Source organism: Apostichopus japonicus, chromosome 15 (assembly GCF_037975245.1).
Source record: "Apostichopus japonicus isolate 1M-3 chromosome 15, ASM3797524v1, whole genome shotgun sequence".
NCBI lineage: Eukaryota > Metazoa > Echinodermata > Holothuroidea > Aspidochirotida > Stichopodidae > Apostichopus > Apostichopus japonicus.
In genome coordinates, this window is record NC_092575.1 from 19,876,384 (window position 1) to 19,895,341 (window position 18,958).

Sequence of the window (18,958 nt, forward strand, 5' to 3'; positions counted from 1 at the left end):
TTTTAGGAGCTTTGCCAAACCATTCCGACAAAGTTTGGCCGTTGACACTGGGCACACTAGTACTTCCGATGGATTTAGAATAGTTGAAATCGTGATGTAACCAACAAATGCAAAAAGAATCATGACCCTTACAACAGTGGCACTCGGCTGACGCCATGTTGTTGCCATACACCGCACTTGGTTTGTTTACATTGTATACCCACTATAGGTCACGTGACGCCGTTCGCCGATTGTGTCTATTGTTAGGCTTATAAGCAGTTGGTTAGCAGGCGCGTAGCCAAGGGGGGGGGGCGAGGGGGCAGCCGCCCCCCCCCCCATTGAGCATATTTTTTTGGTATGTTAGTCGCTAGTAATTTCAAAAGAGAAAATGCTAAGATGCAACTTACAAGGTCTGGGAAGTGCAATTTCCAGCGATCGGGGAGGCATTTTCAACCAAAATGTTCTTGTACGATTCGCGCCAACCTATGGTGGCGCTACGCTTAGATAGTTAGCAATGCCCTACAGTATCAACGGCTCTGATAGTTTGCCTACAGATTCGCCCCTCCACTGGCAAATTCCTCGATACGCGCCTGTTGGTTAGGCCTCATCTGGAGTATGCTGTGCATGCTTGGAACCCATATTTTGCTAAGGATAAGGAAACTTAGTACTCGAGAAGGACGGATCCAGAGGAGGGCTACTAACAATTAAGATATGATGGGTGTTCCTTATTATAGGCGGTTACAGCTGTTGAATATCACTACATTGGTGCTTAGGGGGTTACGTGCACTGATTCAGATTTTCAAGATTGTGTATGGTTTTGACAATATATCCTTCCCTGACTTTTTCATAGGTTTGCTTAAAGTAGTTGTTACAGGTCAGGTCATGGTCTTAAACTCCAAAAGTCACAAATTAGGATTAATATTCGGCATAACGCTTTTTCTAATAGCGGTTGTGAATGAGTGGAACGGTTTGCCTGATAAAGTTGTACTTGCAAAGTAGTGTGAATGGGTTTAAGAATGCATTTAAGAATGGGTTTAAGAATGCAAAGCATGCTTTGTAATCGGGTCTGAGTGTTTGTGTCTTCAGTTTTTTCCTCTCCTAGAGGGTCCTTGATGGGGACTTGAGTGTCTCTCCTGATCCCGTTTTTCTACTAAACTAAACTAATCATTTGGTTGGTGGGTCGATCCCTACAATCAGGTCGCTCCCAACGGGTCCTACTATACTACATCGGAAAATAACTTGGAATATGTGAAACGTCTTTCCATACGCAATGACCTGCACAATTAACTTTTTTGCTGACATCACGAAGGTCGAAGATAGGAACTTTTCAAATGACGTCACTCACAAATTGGTACGGTTGTTTACTGTATCGACTGACTGTGTGAAATCGTAAAGTGCTGGCCAACTGTTAGTCAGCCACTGTATATTTCAAACGAATTTTCTAGAAAAAAAACATACCATATATTTTAACGTTTGGGAAACGACGAAGTTTTATACTGATTTAAAGCGATTACAGTGCCTGTTGAAATCATGACCTCTTTGATAGTATTTTACAAAACTATTCACAAACTTACGTAGCCTATTATGAGTAGGCTATGGGGCAAACATGATTGAGATTGATACTTTTGTACAGGAACTGTTGTTAGATACCGTGCAAAGCTAATGTTAGGCTAGTAAAGTACATTGAATTTGAAGACTAACGTTACATTGCAGACGTTTGTGGTCATAGCAGAAACAGTAAACATACGTTTCACCCGTCTTTGGCAATTGAGCTATATTGTTCATTTCTGACGTGAAGTTTACATGGATTGATATGATAAAATTGGTAAATTTAAGTTAGGCTATACTATATATTATCAGTAATCAGTGCTTAGGCCTAACGTAAGGCCTTGGCTAGACCCAAAAATTAACCTACCCCTACGGTCTAACAGTTAGGCTATTGTTGTTGCAATTTGATTATGCTAAGTAACATTAAAGTTAGAATAGGCCTTTAGCCTAAGTTAGGCTAGTCGAAATTCATGAATTAACATTAAATTAGCCTGACTTAATTGGGCCTAATGCCTTTTATTAATCAAACAGTCTCAAATTGACTGATTTAGGCCGATTATCCCAATGTTACTTGTTAGGCCAGTAGTATGGCTAACAAAATAAGTAACATAACAAAATCTGAACAAAGGCTAGGCCCAGGTAGGCTAAGCCATACTTCAGCAAAATATAAGGATGTAACTGCATATGCCTAGTGGCAGATAATAATGTCTACATGCCATAGTAGGTTGCTTCAGAGCTCAATACACAATTTGAGAAGACAAAATAATGAAAGCCCTGTAGGGCAAATCAGTGTATTACTTCTGAATAAAAACTCATGTCCACACATTGGTTGGTCTCTGCAACTGCCCTGTGTTAATCTATGAATGCATGACGACATCAGTAACAGTGCTACAGTACCACCTACTGTATCCATAATTATAGCTTTGGTGCCATTACAATTCATCAACTTTTTGAGCAACTTACATTATCATGCAGTAGTATCCAAACTTGAAAAAGAAAATGCTCAGTTGTTGCAAGAGACATAATTTTGCCTTTTTGTTGCTTTTAGTGGACTAACAGTTTTGCTCATCGGTGTCAAAACATTTAATGAAAAACCAGGTTGTAACCAACAAAGCACAAATGTCTTTAAACATTTACCCAGACGTTAAGTGTATTTTGCATATTGCCATGGTTACCAGGTTGTAGAACTTGTATGTAAAACCAAACCTCCTAACTCACATTTGACATAATTTTGTCTTTTCCCTCAGAGATCTCAAGTCCATGGGCTCTTCACCAAGTTCTCAACCTGGTGCTAACTTTCAGAACCATTCAACTCATCCTAGCCATAGAGCTTCGAACAATTTGTCATCTAGGCAATCGCAAGCGTTTGTAGCTTGGAGTAGTCAGGCTCACCTAGGGTCAGAAGAAACATCAACAACAACATCAACACCAGCTGAAGGAAGAAATAATGACACAATGGTGTGCGAGGCATGCAAAGCCAACTTCAATCTACTAAGGAGGAAGGTACTGTACAGTAGTTATAATAACAGTATAATTTATTCTTTTCTTGTTTCAATCTCAAGTAATGTAAAGAAGGTGTAACAGCCTTTGATAACCCCCCCCACCCCACCCCACCCCTATCCCATCCATCCATCCATCCAGAACAAAGATCAAAAGATAGTTACTATTGTGCTACACAAGTTTGACATGACCTGATATTGTAAAGCAGATAGGAGAGAACAATTTGGTGGTCGCATTTTGTGTAGTAGTTATCAGGATTACAAATTTTATTATTCGTAAAATAGCCCAAAAAGGATACTTCTGCATAAAAAAAATGCTCTACTGCCTTGTTTGCATCTTCTAAACTACAAAAACCATAAAACTTGACTGAATTCTTTCAGAGCGTGTTGAACTATTGAAACACAAATATTGACTCTTGAAAGGAATCGAAAAGCAACACGTTTTTTTTTTCTTTCTTCAAAACTTAAATATTTTTCTGTGTTTTGCTTTCTCAGAATCTGTGTTGTGATTGCAAGAAGCAGTACTGCAGTTCATGCAGTGCCAAGGAGCACAGAAGATGCCATAACTGCCTTCTGTTTAAGTGCCCTATCACACGTGATAAACTGCACGAGTTGAAGATGAAGGACCTCCGCCAGTATCTCAGCGTACACGATATACCCACTGAACGATGTAAAGAGAAGGGCGACCTGGTGGAATTAATATACAACTTCTTGAATTCGAGAAGTACTAACGGACCGACAGGGTTATATCAGGGATCTGCCAATATATCTCAGAACAGATCAGGGTCGGGGTCGGGGTTTGTGCGAGCGCCACCACTGCCCCCTAACCATCCACCCAGTGGTCCTCAGACAGGGTTCACAAATCTACAGAACACTGCCGAAAGACTCTATAGCCAGGCCCATCAGCAGTTCTTCGGTGGGTCGGCCGGTGCGACAGAAGGAAGACCTTTTGGTAGCGTGACAGTGACAACGGACTTTGGAAGAAACCATCCGCACGGTCCGTTCGCTACCAGTCAGGAACAGTACTCATCTTCGGCTGCGAGAGAACAGCACCCGCAGCATTCCTCACAAGAAAGTAGAGTAAGTACAGTACATCATAGCTTTGTCTCGTTCCTTTCAAGGGATTTGATATAAGAGTGTGTTGGTTGTTTTTGAGTTTGTGCCATTTGTGATGTACAGAGAGGGTCTTAACAAAAACTTGAATGCCATAGTTTGTGATTTCTCAGTCCATTTTCTGGTGTGCACTTGCTTAAAATATTCTTACAGTATAAAAATTGTTACCTGCTCCAGGGAGAGTCCAATGTTTGCAGGGTTTTCAATGTAATATCTGTCTACATATCTTAAAGGCTGCATACAAACCATGACGACACCTGTTATTCACTTGTGTTCAAAATACAAGTGTATAATAAATCATATGTCAATTTATTCAAGCTGTTGTAATGTTTGTGCTAATTCTACCTTCCAAAGAACATCGTTGTCTTGTACAGTACTTGCTTTTGTGTGTGTGCTGTATGCACCTCTGTGAAATTGCTGCAGTACTTAAATTATGTAAATTGCGTACTTCATTTTTGATGAATGCAGAGGGATGGTTGAGGGAGGGGAGGGAGGAGCAGGGAGGGGCACTGTACTGGGGCAAATGATAATATCTAAGAACCGTAGGCATTATTGAAGATATTACAAAAGGTATTTGAGGACTTGTGTAATTAGTACGAGTTCCTATTCTAGAAAGTCATGCAGTTGCCCTTTGTTGAAATGTTTTCTTTACAATGAGCTACCATGTTAGAAAGGGTATTGCAAGGTTTTCCAGTTCAAACTACTGTATCTGTCAAGAAGAAGCTCATGGCACAGTGAACCACATTGAAAAGGACAAAGCAAGTACCAGACAAAGAATAAGATTTTAAAGTCTCAATACGTGTTTGCTGATGAATTTCGGAAAACAAACTTCCGAAGCAGATTCAATGTTTCTTACTCTAAATGCACTCTGACCAGGTGGGTTTAATGGAGAAAAGCTGTCGCAATCGAAAGAAAGAAATTTGTTTTCTGTTGCCCTTATGGTGCGAACGATTTACCGTAAAATCACTGCGACGGCCCATATTAGCCTATTCATTACACAAAATGTAAAATATATACTTGTATCGTCCACTCTTAAGTCCTATGCCTAACGGTCGTAAACAAAACAGAGAGATTTGATTGGTGCAAGATCTGTTAGCCGGGGCTTGCAAATTTGAGTGAAGTTTGTAGAATCTACGGACTCGTTAAAAAATCTGGCAAATTTCATTCAATTCAGCTTAAAAATGTTTAACGACAGATAACTCAATAAAAATAATGATTATTATTATGAAAATTGCATAGAATGGTGTTATTTTCAGTGAGCAATTAGGCAGTAAGCTAGAAAGGTCGATTTTAAAATTGGGCAAACACACATTCAGACTTTAAGGTTAAAGTCAAATAGAAGTCATTGAGTTCTAGAAACAGATGATTTGAAGTACACAAGAGAATCAGATAGTTTGATGGATTCAGGTAATTTGTTCCAAAGATGTGGGGCAGTAGAAGCAAACAGTGCTTTCCGCAGGATGTGTTAGTAGGCTTTATGGTGTCAAGACTTGAGAAATGATTTTGTAGACCATGTAAGGGAGTTACACATGTCCATGTGGGAAGTAATAAATTTCATGTACAGCTGTATCTTGAGTGAGATACTTTATAAATAAGTCCTGTGCTGCATAGATTGTAAGTGGAGCAGATGCACACAGGGGAGGAGATATGATCACCACAGTAAATGACATGCCAGACTCAAATATTCAGCCCAAATTGCAAACTCTTGATGCACGACGGTGGGTATATTTGAAGAGCCAACACCAAGACAGGGGACTTTGACTTTATCGCTGCGATCTTTTGAGCCAAACATAATAAATTCAGTGTCATTATCATTTATTTTCAAATATATAGTTTTGAGATATCCAATAAACGTACTTCATCGACACAAGACTCAAGTCTGGATAAAGTAGCATCGGCTGCGACTTGATTGGCAGAAAAAGTTATATAAATCTGGGAGTCATCTGCATAGAAATGTATTGCAGACTATGTTTCTGGATTATTCCTCCAAGTGGATTTGTATATAGAGAAAACAGGACAGAACGTAACATATAGCCTTGTGGTACACTGAAGGGTAGCCTAAATAGGCCTGGAAGTATGTTCATGTACAGTAACTTAACACATTGAGATCTGTCATGTAGATCAGACTATAACCATTTTAATACAGTACCAGCAAAACTAAAAGAGAGACATCTGTTCAACAAAATATGATGGTCGACTTTGTCAAATGCAGCTGAAAGATCCAAAAATAGCAACTGCAACAAGTTTCCCATTATCCATGGCACAATGCAAATGTAGCTACTGTCCTTAATAAATGCTGATAAAGTCCTGAATCCAGTGAACATGTGTAGACACTAGAGATCATTTATGTTTTGCTAAATTAGTCATATTTCATTCCACATATGTCATATTCCATCTCGTGAGTGGATTAGTAAACGTTTCAGAACTGTTTGACATCTGTCACTGATTTAATAATGTTACTCTTAATAACAAATAGTTGGAGAGCTATTAGTTTCATGATGGACCAAAGTTTGTTAGAACCTATGTTCTGTTACCATTGCATGTTTTAATTGATTCAAGTACACATCAGGCCAACAATTTCACACTTTTAGCCAATTTGCTAACAAATACCAATGCATGAAACTTCTACTTTGCTAAAATCAAATTCCCACTGGAACTTTCCTTAAAATAATAAAAAATGTGAAGTGTCATATACTGGCAGAGAAATGCCAGTGTTTTATCTCTACCGGCACATAGCAAAATCCACAAGCATTTAGCCAGTAAAAGTCTTAAAATTTGAAGCCTGTACATGTATAGTCAGTATACAATTAGTTCAGCTCAACTGTTGAGATGTTGTTTCATTCAAGGTAAAGCCTCCAGGTTTTAAATTCTCAGCATGATATGTATCTTAGAATAGTATTAGTGAACCTTACCCTAATCCTGTTTGTTTGCTTAAAAAAACAGGAACAACAGTAGCCAAACAAAATTTCACAAGTTGTGAAAGATTACAGGATTATGACATAGTTGTGAATCACAACTATGTCGTATTAATTCCTGTAATCTTTGCTGTTTTTACTTTCTCTGTCATTGTGTGTGATGTCTGTAATTATATTCCACAAATAGGAGGCTGAAAGTCACTTGCTGTCTTACGTGCTCGTATATTTATTTCTTGTCCTGAAAAGTTCCATCCCAATTTTCAACTATTTAAAGAGGGACTCTGTTTTCATAGTATACATGGCCGCTTTGTTACAGAAATATGTCCTTTGCTACTCTTTATTGGTAGCCATCAGAGCAGTCGATATTGTGGAGTCCTGCTATGTATGGTGGTGGTCCCACTCCCTGCTGGCATTCAAATATATTTACTTGGTGACCCCAGATTCACCTTGATCTCCATGGTGATCCTCAAAGGGGGAATGTTTTGACCCAAAGAGATTTCTACATGGGGGAGGTATCCCCTTCCATTTGAGAGCTGTTTGTTGTATGATCAAGGATACTTAGTTGTAACATGGTGTTATATTCTGTACCTTTTGAAATAATCTATACTGTGCAAGATTTTTCCAAATTTGTTCTCACAGAAATGACAATTTGTTTCCCAGTTTGAATAACCAATCGTGTAGGTTACCATTTGAATAAACAACTGCACAACACCTTCAACAGATGCAGTAAATATCAATAATATTGTCATGTACAGTAATGACACTAAAAGCATTATTAAATTCAACACTTCGGAAAAAAATCTGGATATGCGGTACAATACTGTAGTTGTCAGACACCTTTCCTTTTTCCACAATTTATGACCAGCTGTTTTTTTTTACCCCTCTCGTTTGCTCCTCCCCCCTTTCTTTTAACATTTACTGTATGCCCTGACATGTATACCCAAACTACAGTACCTTCAGTAGCGTGAGCATTGTGAGGATACATGTAAATTTATATGTCGGCACTAGTTTTTGCATTATATATATATTTGCATACCTCTCGTCTCCATATCCAGCCGACACCTACGCCAGCAGCGGCCAGATCTAACACAAACACCACGACCTCGGGTGATCAGGGACAAGATCAGACGGAAGAAACCAGTAATCAGAATAATGAGGCTACAGACCAAAATAACCAAGGAGATGCAGTAAGATATATATTTTTACTGGAATGAATAAATAAATTTTGTCTTCTCTTGCATTTTGTGTCTGATTTTAGATTTGCACAATTGAGAGAATGGGGCATTGGGGAGGGGAGATTGGGGGTGATGGGCAAATTTCCTGTTTTCTTTAATTGAAAATATAAGGGACACGAACCTCAATGGATGGATCGTTGGTGGATAAAAAATGTTACAGAAGAGGGACGTACTGTAGCAGCAGCTGTGGAGATCATTGCATGAACTCCTCCCATGTACAGTAATGTGGAGTGGGGTCCTTCCCCAGAAAGAAATCAAAGTTAAGATGTCAAGTAATGCAACCCCTTCCATTCCCCTCCCCTCCCCCCCTCCTTTGCTCATGAAACAAACTTGTCATCTCTTGTCACTTCTTATATTTCATCATTGTACATTTGGTTTAACAGTTTTTATTCATAGTTTGTCATTCTTACATATTTTTTAAAAGTAGTTTGGTATATTGGTGTTTTGTTTTTAATCCTCATGCATCCAAGAAAGTCAATCAGAAGATACTATACATGCACATTAAGCAACTGACAATGTTCTATGTAAATACAAATAAGGGACGAGATTGCGACAACAAGCTCCCCCTGGTTGTTACTTTCCACCCAAATCTTCCTCCTCTTCAGCAAATCACCTCTAACAACCACAACATTCTCCTCACTTCAGATAGACTCCAATGAGCCGTCCCTGAAAAACCCATCATTGTCTACAGACGACCCTGCAACCTACGAGACCTTCTTGTGCGTGCTTCTGTTCCACCTCTTACTTCTAACCCTACATCCATTCAGCATGGTACTTTCAAATGCGATTGTACTTCGAGATGCATCATCTGCAGCCACCACATTGTTGAATCCAATTCCATCACCAGCCACAGCATGCAACTCACACACAAGACTACTGTAAGGGTCACATCACTTGCACAACTACTAATGTCATATATCTGATCTCTTGTAGGGTTTGCGGCATCCAGTATGTTGGCGAAACCAAAATCACCCTCAAGAAGCGATTCTATGGTCACAGATCCACAGTCAACACCATGAAGACTGAGGCCCCAGTTGGAGAACACTTTAACCTTCCCAACCATATCATTAACGACATGTCCCTACAAGGGATTGAATCCTTAGGTAGCCGTCCTGAGCTAATACGAATCAGCAGAGAGAGGCTGTGAATGCAACGCCTTCGCACCATTCAACCTCATGGGCTCAACATTCAGGAAGGACATGACTAACTTTTCTTCTTCCCCCCCCCCCACATCACTCCTGTTCTCATAGTTCTTTTCCACCCTTTTTTCTCCACACCTTTCTGTCTTTGACCTTCTCCATTTTATTCCCTACCCCCTTCCCTTAATCCTCTCTTTGTCCCCCGACTGTTTTACTCCTACCTCTCCTCTTCCCCCTGTTGGTTTCTTTCTTTCTTCTATCCATCCCTTGTCTACTAATCCCCTTACATATATCTCATTGTGTTCACCTTGCTCATTAAACCTGTCTGTATTCTGTGCATGTTTTTATTCCGTCTGTTACTGTTACTTGTCATTTAGCCTTTGAAGAAGATTCTGCTAGGATCGCAACGTCAGGCCAACTTACTTTTACACATTCTCCTACACAGGCTCTCTAGTGGATAAACAGTTTGCTAACAGTTTTATTTTAATTTAAATACAAATAAAGCAGAACCCTGTGATAATACAGGGAGAACATTGTTTGCTTACCACCAAATAAACAGCATAATGTCACACTTTTGCACCCTCTGTGTATATACTGTACTTTCATAAGGGACTCACGTTAACGTACAGTTAACATGTTTGTACCGTTAGCGTAAACTCTGTGTGTACCAGAAAGATTGTCAATGGTGACAAGAGTTGCTGTGTAGTGGTATTTTATCATATGTATTGATAGCATCCTAACTTTACCTTGGAAATGCACCTCATGTTTTCTAAGTGATGACAAGAGGGGAGGGAAGGAGAGATGGAGGGAGGAAGGGCAGGAGAGAGGGCAGGGAGGGAGGGCGGGGATGCAGGGACGGCAGGGAGGAGGGCGGGAGGGAGTGAGGGCAGGGGAGGGACGGCAGGGAGGGAGGGAGAGGAGGCACAGGATATGTAGCCTAGTGCAGGGGACAGATGCTAGCTTTCTTCTCCACTGCCTACCACAGTTTGTTTTTTCCTCCAAATTTTACTGTTTTTACGCCGTTTCTGTTAGTTAATAACTATCACTGTCATTTTCAGTCACTTAATGACCTATTTCATCAATGAACCCACAACGGTGGTACATTGAAAAATAAGGAAAACATAAGATCAATCATTATATTCTGTCTTTCCCCTCTTCGGTCCGCACAAAATCACTTTAACGACTAGTAGGAAGCAAAACTGTTCAAAAACGATCTTCTTTTTTTTAAACATGATCAATATCATCAACATTTTTAATCATTATTGCAGAAATTATCAATTTTGGGAACGCTGCAATTTTAGGCTTGACATTAATGTAGCTTTGTGTATGTATTTGGTAAGTTTGTTATACTTGTAATGAATACAAAATTAAATCTCATATAAAAAACTCATATAGTCTCAGGACTGACCTAAAGTCACATTACAATTCAAATGAGATAGAAAATAGATGAAATTTGTGTGAACACTTTCAATTTGCTGGTTGCATGTGACTGAGTATAATACTGATATCAAAATGTGTCCATTGACAAAATGTTCAACTCAAATCAGAATTTTTTTTTTAAAACTTTTTCATGGTCAATGTTCATTTGGTGACATTATGCTGACAGAAATGTTCTAGTTTGATCAGTTACATTCTAAATATGAGGAAAGAATCTTGCTTTGAGCAATATTTTACAGGTTCGACAAAGTTTAAGAAAAAGAATGAAGTCTTTCAGAAGTCTCTTTTTAGAATCACTGTTTTCATTCGATTACGTAGGTTTGCCCAAAAAGTGATATGATTTACGTTGGATTGCTTTGTTACATGAACAGCACTAAAGGAAAACTGGTTGTTCATCATGCCAAGTGCATTTACCACATCTATACTACTGTATTTAGGCATAGAAAAAGGATTTCTAGCACTTGTACTGTTTTGTTGAAAATCACTTACAAGTGAATATAAAATATTCAGTACTCAACGCTGAAGACAGCCGTGTTATTAAATGTTTAGACAAGAATTGCTGTGCCAAGGTAATATGAAGTGGGATTGCCAACACTTCAGAAAACTAATTTGTCATGCCATTGGTTTTCACACCTGATCTCAAATTCGAGTAGCCTTTCAAGGTGAAATATTAGCTACATACATCATTATATTGCTTCAGAGGTCAAAACAAGCAACTTCTATTGTACCTGTTTGTTGATACAACAAAATGTAAAACAAATTCACAAGACTTTAATATGATTGGGGGAAGGTCGTTGATGTTTAAAATTTTGCTTATAATAATAAACCTTATGGTAACCAAAAATGAAAAGTTTAAATATTGAAAAAGCAAAGGATATGGACCTAGAACCAGCAGTCAATGTACAAAAAAACAAAAACAAACAAAAACAAAAAAACAAATTGCAATTATTAACCAAAAGTACAGATCTGCTTTGTCAGCTCTATTAAATTGCTTAAAATGCTGTATTTGTAATGATTTTTCATGACCCAATAAAATGATTTCTAAACATTGATATCAACAGAAGTTTCCTACAGAGAGGTTTCTGCTATTGGTATGGTGACACTCATAGCATGTGTGTGGATAGTATCATGAGATTATATGTTTACTACAATACTTATTAATGAATATATACTGTAGAAGTTGTGTGTGTTTACATTAGTGTACAGAACTTTGGGTTCTATCTGAAGACTTAAACAATTCTTCCCGTATTTTTCTGACAAATTTATGAAATAATTATGGATTTTCCTCTTTGCTGTCTTTCTTTACAGGCGGAACAAACCTCTGAGCCACCGCCTAAGGTAAAGAGAAGGGCATCTCTGAAGGACATCGTGAAACCGGAGGACATAGAACAATTATCCGTACGTCAGTTGAAGGAGATACTCCGGGCCAACTTTGTGGATTACAAAGGATGTGTGGAGCGCTACGAACTCTTGGATAGGGTCAAGAGGCTTTATGACGATAGGGAAGAAATGAAAGCAAAAGGTGAAACATTTGATATTAATCTCCCTCTTTGTTTGATGATCTCACAGGTTGGGAGGGGAAGGGGGGAGGGGAGGCATATGGAGATGGAGGGGGGAGGGCAGGTTGATGAGATGACATTTTGTAGTTTGATGGTCCACTTGATTTTTGAGGTCAGATTTGACCAGGGCTCAAATTAACCAACGTCAGTTGCGGCCGCTGCCAATAGCATTTGCTATAACGCTCTTATCAACGGTTATCTGTTACAGACGGCAACAATTACCGTACCCTTCGACAATTTACTGTAGATACCCTCCGTTTGTCTTGATTATTAACTCCTCATAATCAAGACAAAGTCAGGGAGTGTGAAATATGTCCGGTACTCCAGCAGTTATGAAGCAGCTGTGAGAAACATGAAGATCTGTACGTTCAGTTTATGAATGCCAATCTCATAAATTGTTCAGTGATTGTCCTTATTTTATGTGCGTTTGCTTCTCGATTTGCCAAAACCAGTGCCTGTTTGTACTTTCAAATCTATGTTAAATTGTTGTAGTGCCCCTGTTATTTTGATTCAAAATTTAAAGCAATTTGAAAATTGCCCTAAAAAGATTGCAATGCTCTCTACACCTACTTGCATGTACCTGCATATGATTATAATAAACCTTCTGGAGCAATGTTAAAGAAGCTGTTTGCATCTATAGAGATGCATCTTATGTATTAAATACATATTTAAATAAATTGTTGATAACAATCACAAAAGATGTAATTCTAAGTCTGGTTTTCATGAGCACAAAACTTTACTGGTAATTTGTTGTCATTGGGGCAACGTTTATGTTTCATCGTGAATATCGTTTTGCAGCTTTTCGAGCTTGATGTTGATAAACTCTTTGTTACAATTCCCAACTTAAAACCCATGATATATGTGGATCTTTTCATTTGCCTAACTAGTAAACACTCTTTTTCATATAATAAGGCAGATAAACAGTGAAAATATTTTGAAAAATTTTCTTGTATGTAACAGTAAATGTGGTGTTATGATAAATGTTTTATAGTTGAAATTTTTTGAAATTTTCCACCTTGAGCTTTAAATGTGACTAATAATAACTGTGATAGAGGGTAATGGTGGCAAAGTGATGAAGATTGAATGATAACATTAATTATTTTATTCATTAGGCTTTAATTTGGTGATCATAAAACCCTGAGGGTGTGTCTTAGTACGATCAATTGCAATCTTATTTTTGGGGTAACACTCGTTGGGGTTGAAAAACGTGGCGACCAAATCCAAGCTGCTTCTTGAAATCACAGATATCAACAGTAAAATTAGTCCTCCTGCAAACACCTTGAACACATAACTGATGCACCCGAGGGAAGCCCAGTTTACCTTTGTAAAATTTTCTCAAAGATTGACCTCAGTATGAAGGGAATGCCAAGTGTATCTAATTATATGTGACATTCTTGTTTTGGTTTCGTTTTACAGAGGAAAAGGCAGCAACTGCACCAGATGGAGAACGTAAGTTAAATTTCGTAACCGTTTTAGAATGTTCATGGTTGTCTGTTTCATGGGTGGGGTGTGCTAGTTTTAGTTGTATGGTGAATCCTGACAACTAAAACTAGCACACCCACTAAACAGACATCACATGCAAATATGCAGTTCAGATTATTAAAGCTTTTTTTTTTGGGGGGGGGGAGGTTTTCTTCATTAGTTAAGCTAATGTAGTGCACATTATTGTTGATTTTTGTAAACTCTTGTGTCATGAAAGTGTTGAGAAATTAAAAAAATAAAAGTGTAAATGATGCTTTTCCGCAGAAAAACTGAAACTAGCTTTACCAACATACCATTGAGAAGGAAATAAGTCAAGTAATATGATGATTGGTAAAACATTTGAGCTGTTGTCTGACAGCAGGGACTAATATTTCAACTTTTGTAACTATGTTGGCCCTCAAGGGACATATACAGTAAGTTAGTTTGTAGGATTAGTGTGTTTTTCTTTAACACAACACCACAAAAATTTGCATGGTATTACTCGAGCTACCAGCCTTTGAGTGACTGATAAATCATGGCAATAATTTAAGCGAATTATTCAAGTAGCCGTCTGAGACTGAATTTGACAAAGTGTCAGGAATGCGAAATTTGTCGAGTTGTCGCGTTTACAATATTCTAAATCTTGCTTTTTGCTCTTTTCCATCGATAACCCTATCCCAGTCAGTTTTCCATTGTTCGTTTACGTGTATGTATTCCAAATCTTCACAAAAATTGTTTCAAAGTCTCAAGTCTTTGTTTTTCTCTTGTTGAGTTACACTATACGTCGTGATATCTCGACATAACTTTGCCTTTTTATCCCTTCCCCAGCTGCTAACCTGACATCTACAGAGGACGATCTCTGTCGAATCTGCATGGACGCAACCATCGACTGTGTCCTGCTGGAGTGCGGCCACATGGTGACCTGTACCACCTGTGGTAAACAGATGAACGAGTGCCCCATCTGTAGACAGTATGTTATACGATGTGTGCATATATTCAGGTCGTAATGATATCGCCTTGAATTACGGTTCTTTCTTCTCGTATGGCATTTCATTGGATGGCTCGAGAAATTGACCATTTTCTCTATTTTTTTAGGCTATTAAGAAATGGAAAATAATCGCAATATTTTATCATTCTTATTAGTTTATAAAAAAATTGGATCTTTTTCTCTTTTTTTACTCTTTTTGGTTGTTGTTGTTGTCATACATGTTAATAGAAAGTATAAAGCTGTGTACATTTACAAGTCATGCACTTTTTTTGATCTGCTTTAACAGTGCTTGAGGTTGTATTTCCATAAATCATACAAAAGACATTCCCCTCCCCCATCCCCCGGGGTTTGATATATGAACACTTCTGAAGGCATCTGTTGTGGGTATCATAAAACTGTATTTTAAAAGCAATTGGTATATTACAGTACACATTGTATAATGCTGAAGAGGCACACTCTTGTAATACCTTGTATCCTAGCTCACAGTTACACCCATCGGCGGCAGGTATGTAGCCAGACTTGTTTGTAGAGTGGGGGGCCGGGGTGGGGGCCCAGTACGTTTCGGGGGCAGGCAGGCATGACATATCTTTTCTTTTAAAAAAGTTTTTTGGGTGGCCTGTCAGATTTTTGGCCCCCTCCCCTAGCTTTTTCTGGCTCCAGATGAGGAATCCTTATTGTTCAAGCCCTGGTGGCATCGCTTACTTTAGTTGAAGTAAACTTAAAACAGAACTAAAATCACTTCCTTACAAATAATAGCTACCTGTATATTCAAACTAATGAAACTATGAATTTTAAATTATACTTAACCAAGTTGTTTCATATGAGAAAGTCATGATTTTGGCTAGCACATTTTGAAATCATGATAAAACCCAGTATTTTCTTTTGCTCTAATTTTTATGCTTTATATTTATGATCATACTTGACCATTTTCTTTTGTTTTCCTGTCAAAATGTAAACGCCTTCTTTTATTGCGCAGCTATTGTCTCTATCAGCCAATAAATATGATGATTTATTACTCCTCCTAGTTTTAATGATCATATAATTTATTCACGAAAAGCTTGATGTACGGTTCTCACCACGTTTATTCTTTATTCATCTATTTTTGCTGAATTAGATTTTGCCAATCAAAGCAAACTATTGTGTATGCTCATTATGTACCATTTTGTGCTTAGAGGTTATGCTTCTCGGAGGACAGGTATATGAATTTTTGTAATGCAATGTGATACATTTTCACTGCATCTACTCCAGAATGTTGAGGTGCTGTTTAATAATTTGTTCAAATAAATCATCAAATTATAATCACAAACCCTGAAAATTTCAATGCAAGGTATGTGAAAGATTGTTCATGAAATGTTCAATTCAATTTGCTTGAATAATGCCGAAATTTGGCTGTGTCAATGATGCTACTTAGATATAGAAGGATGAAGTTTATAAGGGGGTGAGGGCAAATTTGTTTTTTTATTTTACAACTGAACAAATGTCATATTTTTGTGTCATGATACAGTTGCTCTGGGTTTGATATTATAATGATAATAATAATCAGCAGTTATCTTTACGACTCTTAAGCGATCACAAATGTGGGAGAAACCCGCAAGGGCGTATGGATTATGACTTACACTTCGGGTGGCTCCCAATTCAACATCTTAATTCAGATTTGGAATCTAATCAATTTAGGTATCCATTTCAGATGGGAAACACTGTAGATTGCTCTTGGATGAAAAACCCACCTTACTATGACCCGGCTGGGTATTGAACCCTGTACCCTCTTGATTGCTAAGCCTCATTGCTTCAATTGCCACTGCCTTTATCCACTTGGCCACAGCACCGGTCAGATGTTGATGCGGCATTTTAACTAAGTACAAGTAGTACAAAATAGAATGACTTGAAATGTTAGGTCAAAGCATCAGACTTGCATGGTAGGTCGCATTTTAATGTGATAGTATTCAGCAAAATATCATATTTAAATTATGGTCAATAAATTTTTAAAGGATAACAGTGACACTTCAACAATTGCTAAGCGACGAGATCTGGGCGTACCATGATGGCAAAAGTATTTTTCATGAGGGAAGATCAAAAGCTGGCACAAACTTTTCCTGCTTTGACATTCTTCAAAATTCTCTTTTTCAGAGTAAAATTAATATCAAATTTTAAAAGGAGTCTTTTTAGTTTTAAAACTTCATTTATATATTTTATGGAGTTTATTATAAATTATTGTTTCATTAGCATACCATAAGAGAGAGTTGAGAAAAGTATGATAACTTTCTATGAGTTCAATGTGAGGAGGTTTATATGTGTGTCATGTGGTACTTTTAAGCAGTGAATAAATGAGAACTCAACTGCTACACAAGTTTCAACCTCTTGTGAAACAGTTCGGAGGATTTTGAACTTGTATCTTATGTTAAAGAAATACACTTTAGTGCATCCTCAGCACTTGTAGAGCAGTTTGCTTATTTTTGCATGCTGTAGCATTTGCTATGTGTGATACCTGGATAAAGTATACCATATGATGGACAGTTGTTTGATTTGGTCCTTCTGTGAAGTTTAATTATTAGTGAACAACAGAATTCAAGCTACTGTGCTCTAATGCTATGGATCACTTCAGATTTTAAATTTTGAGTTTAACTTAATTTTCCTGTCTTGAATTTAAGTTAATTACTCAACACACAGTATTGTATTTATGTGAAAACCTAAAAAGAAAGCATTTTGTCAATAGTGGGTTGCTGAAAGGGGCTGCAGCCTCTTGCAGCCCAGGCTGTTATAAAATACTGAAATTTTATTTCTTTAGATCTTTTTTTAAAACAAGTGATTGGTCAGTAATTTGGTATGTCACAATGGTAACCCTTGATTATTACAGCAAACTTTTTTGATTTTGGTTAATTTTCATTACTGTAGGTTAATACTAAAATGGTCCCATAACATTTTCTTTCATTAGCATCGCTTCAACATTGTTTCCATGAATGACAAAACTGTTGAAGAATTTTGATTGGCTATTTGTGGGTGTGTGAATACTACACAAGTATGAAAATATCTCTCAGGCATAAAAAACCTTGTAGAGTCAAATGGTGTCACCAATCAATCGCTACTTTATAGGGTTAACCGGATGCAGGAGAATCTAGTTTGGTGACCCAGACTGATCAATTGCAATCTGTTATTTTCAGCATTGTTTGACATGTTTTGGTAAGCACATTTTCATGACATCTCCAACTTTCTGTCATTATTAATTCATCAGATTGCAAGAAATGGCTCTTAAACACAAGACAAGAACCAAATGTTCCACGGTTCTCATCCTTGACATATATGGTTTGTCACACTACATTTGTACAATCAACCGTATTCTTTGTGTGAAAATCATGCATATTAATCAGTGAACATAAAATTCTTCATCAGATATCTTTTGAAATAATGTCTCATTAGCTTGATACATGTAGTTGGATAAAACAATAAAAGTATATAGATACTTGCTAGTGAGGTGATCAAATTTGACCCTTTGGTATTCTTGCATGTATTTGTTTTAATGGCACAAAATAGACTGATAACTGATTCCAGGTACCTGCCTTTATATGTTGCTGCTTGAGTCATTAGATAATCCTTCTTCATTTTGGTGTGCACAAAGTTCATGAATATTAACATGGGCATCGAAACCACTAAACGTTTTCATTTTCTACTTTCTAAAATGAGGTTTCTATCTGCAATTTTATCCTGGGGAATTTCTTTTAAAATGATGCAGATCATGTCAAATAGTTTGCAGAGGCAGTGCAATTCATTTCAAAATTTGTGTTTGCTTTTGTGAATATATTTCAAATCAAGAATTTCAAAAAAGGAGAGTTTTTGTGTATAAACTTATTTGGATGTGAGTCGTTTCTCTTTTTGTTCTTTTCGATTAAAAGTGCACTTTTCCTGAAAATAACAATCCCAGTGTAGATCCCCTAAGTTACCTAAAATAAGTTTTGTATGTAAATTATGTCAATTCAAATTAATACACGTTGCCATCAACAACTCTGTGTCCGGCAGTAGTTTCCATGGACACGTTGAAAAGTGACTTCTCTTGTCGAGGGTGAAGGCTGCAAATCTTCAACCAATGATTC

General features: G+C 37.6%; 1 protein-coding gene across 3 annotated transcripts; it reads left to right on the top strand.

The window, feature by feature from the left end:
• Nucleotides 1-1,258: 1,258 nt before the first annotated feature.
• Nucleotides 1,259-18,716, top strand: LOC139980482 (E3 ubiquitin-protein ligase RNF34-like). Of its 3 annotated transcripts, none has more exons than XM_071992114.1 (7): nucleotides 1,259-1,386; nucleotides 2,775-3,030; nucleotides 3,522-4,106; nucleotides 8,110-8,241; nucleotides 12,174-12,387; nucleotides 13,841-13,873; nucleotides 14,714-18,716. In XM_071992114.1, exons 2-7 carry the CDS (start codon nucleotides 2,788-2,790, stop codon nucleotides 14,890-14,892), a joined length of 1,386 nt encoding a protein of 461 aa, XP_071848215.1. In that variant the 5' UTR covers nucleotides 1,259-1,386; nucleotides 2,775-2,787; the 3' UTR covers nucleotides 14,893-18,716. The 3 variants fall into 3 exon arrangements, with proteins under 3 accessions (XP_071848215.1, XP_071848213.1, XP_071848214.1); XM_071992112.1 differs by having other exon boundaries at nucleotides 1,337-1,804; XM_071992113.1 differs by having other exon boundaries at nucleotides 1,337-1,524.
• Nucleotides 18,717-18,958: the final 242 nt, after the last annotated feature.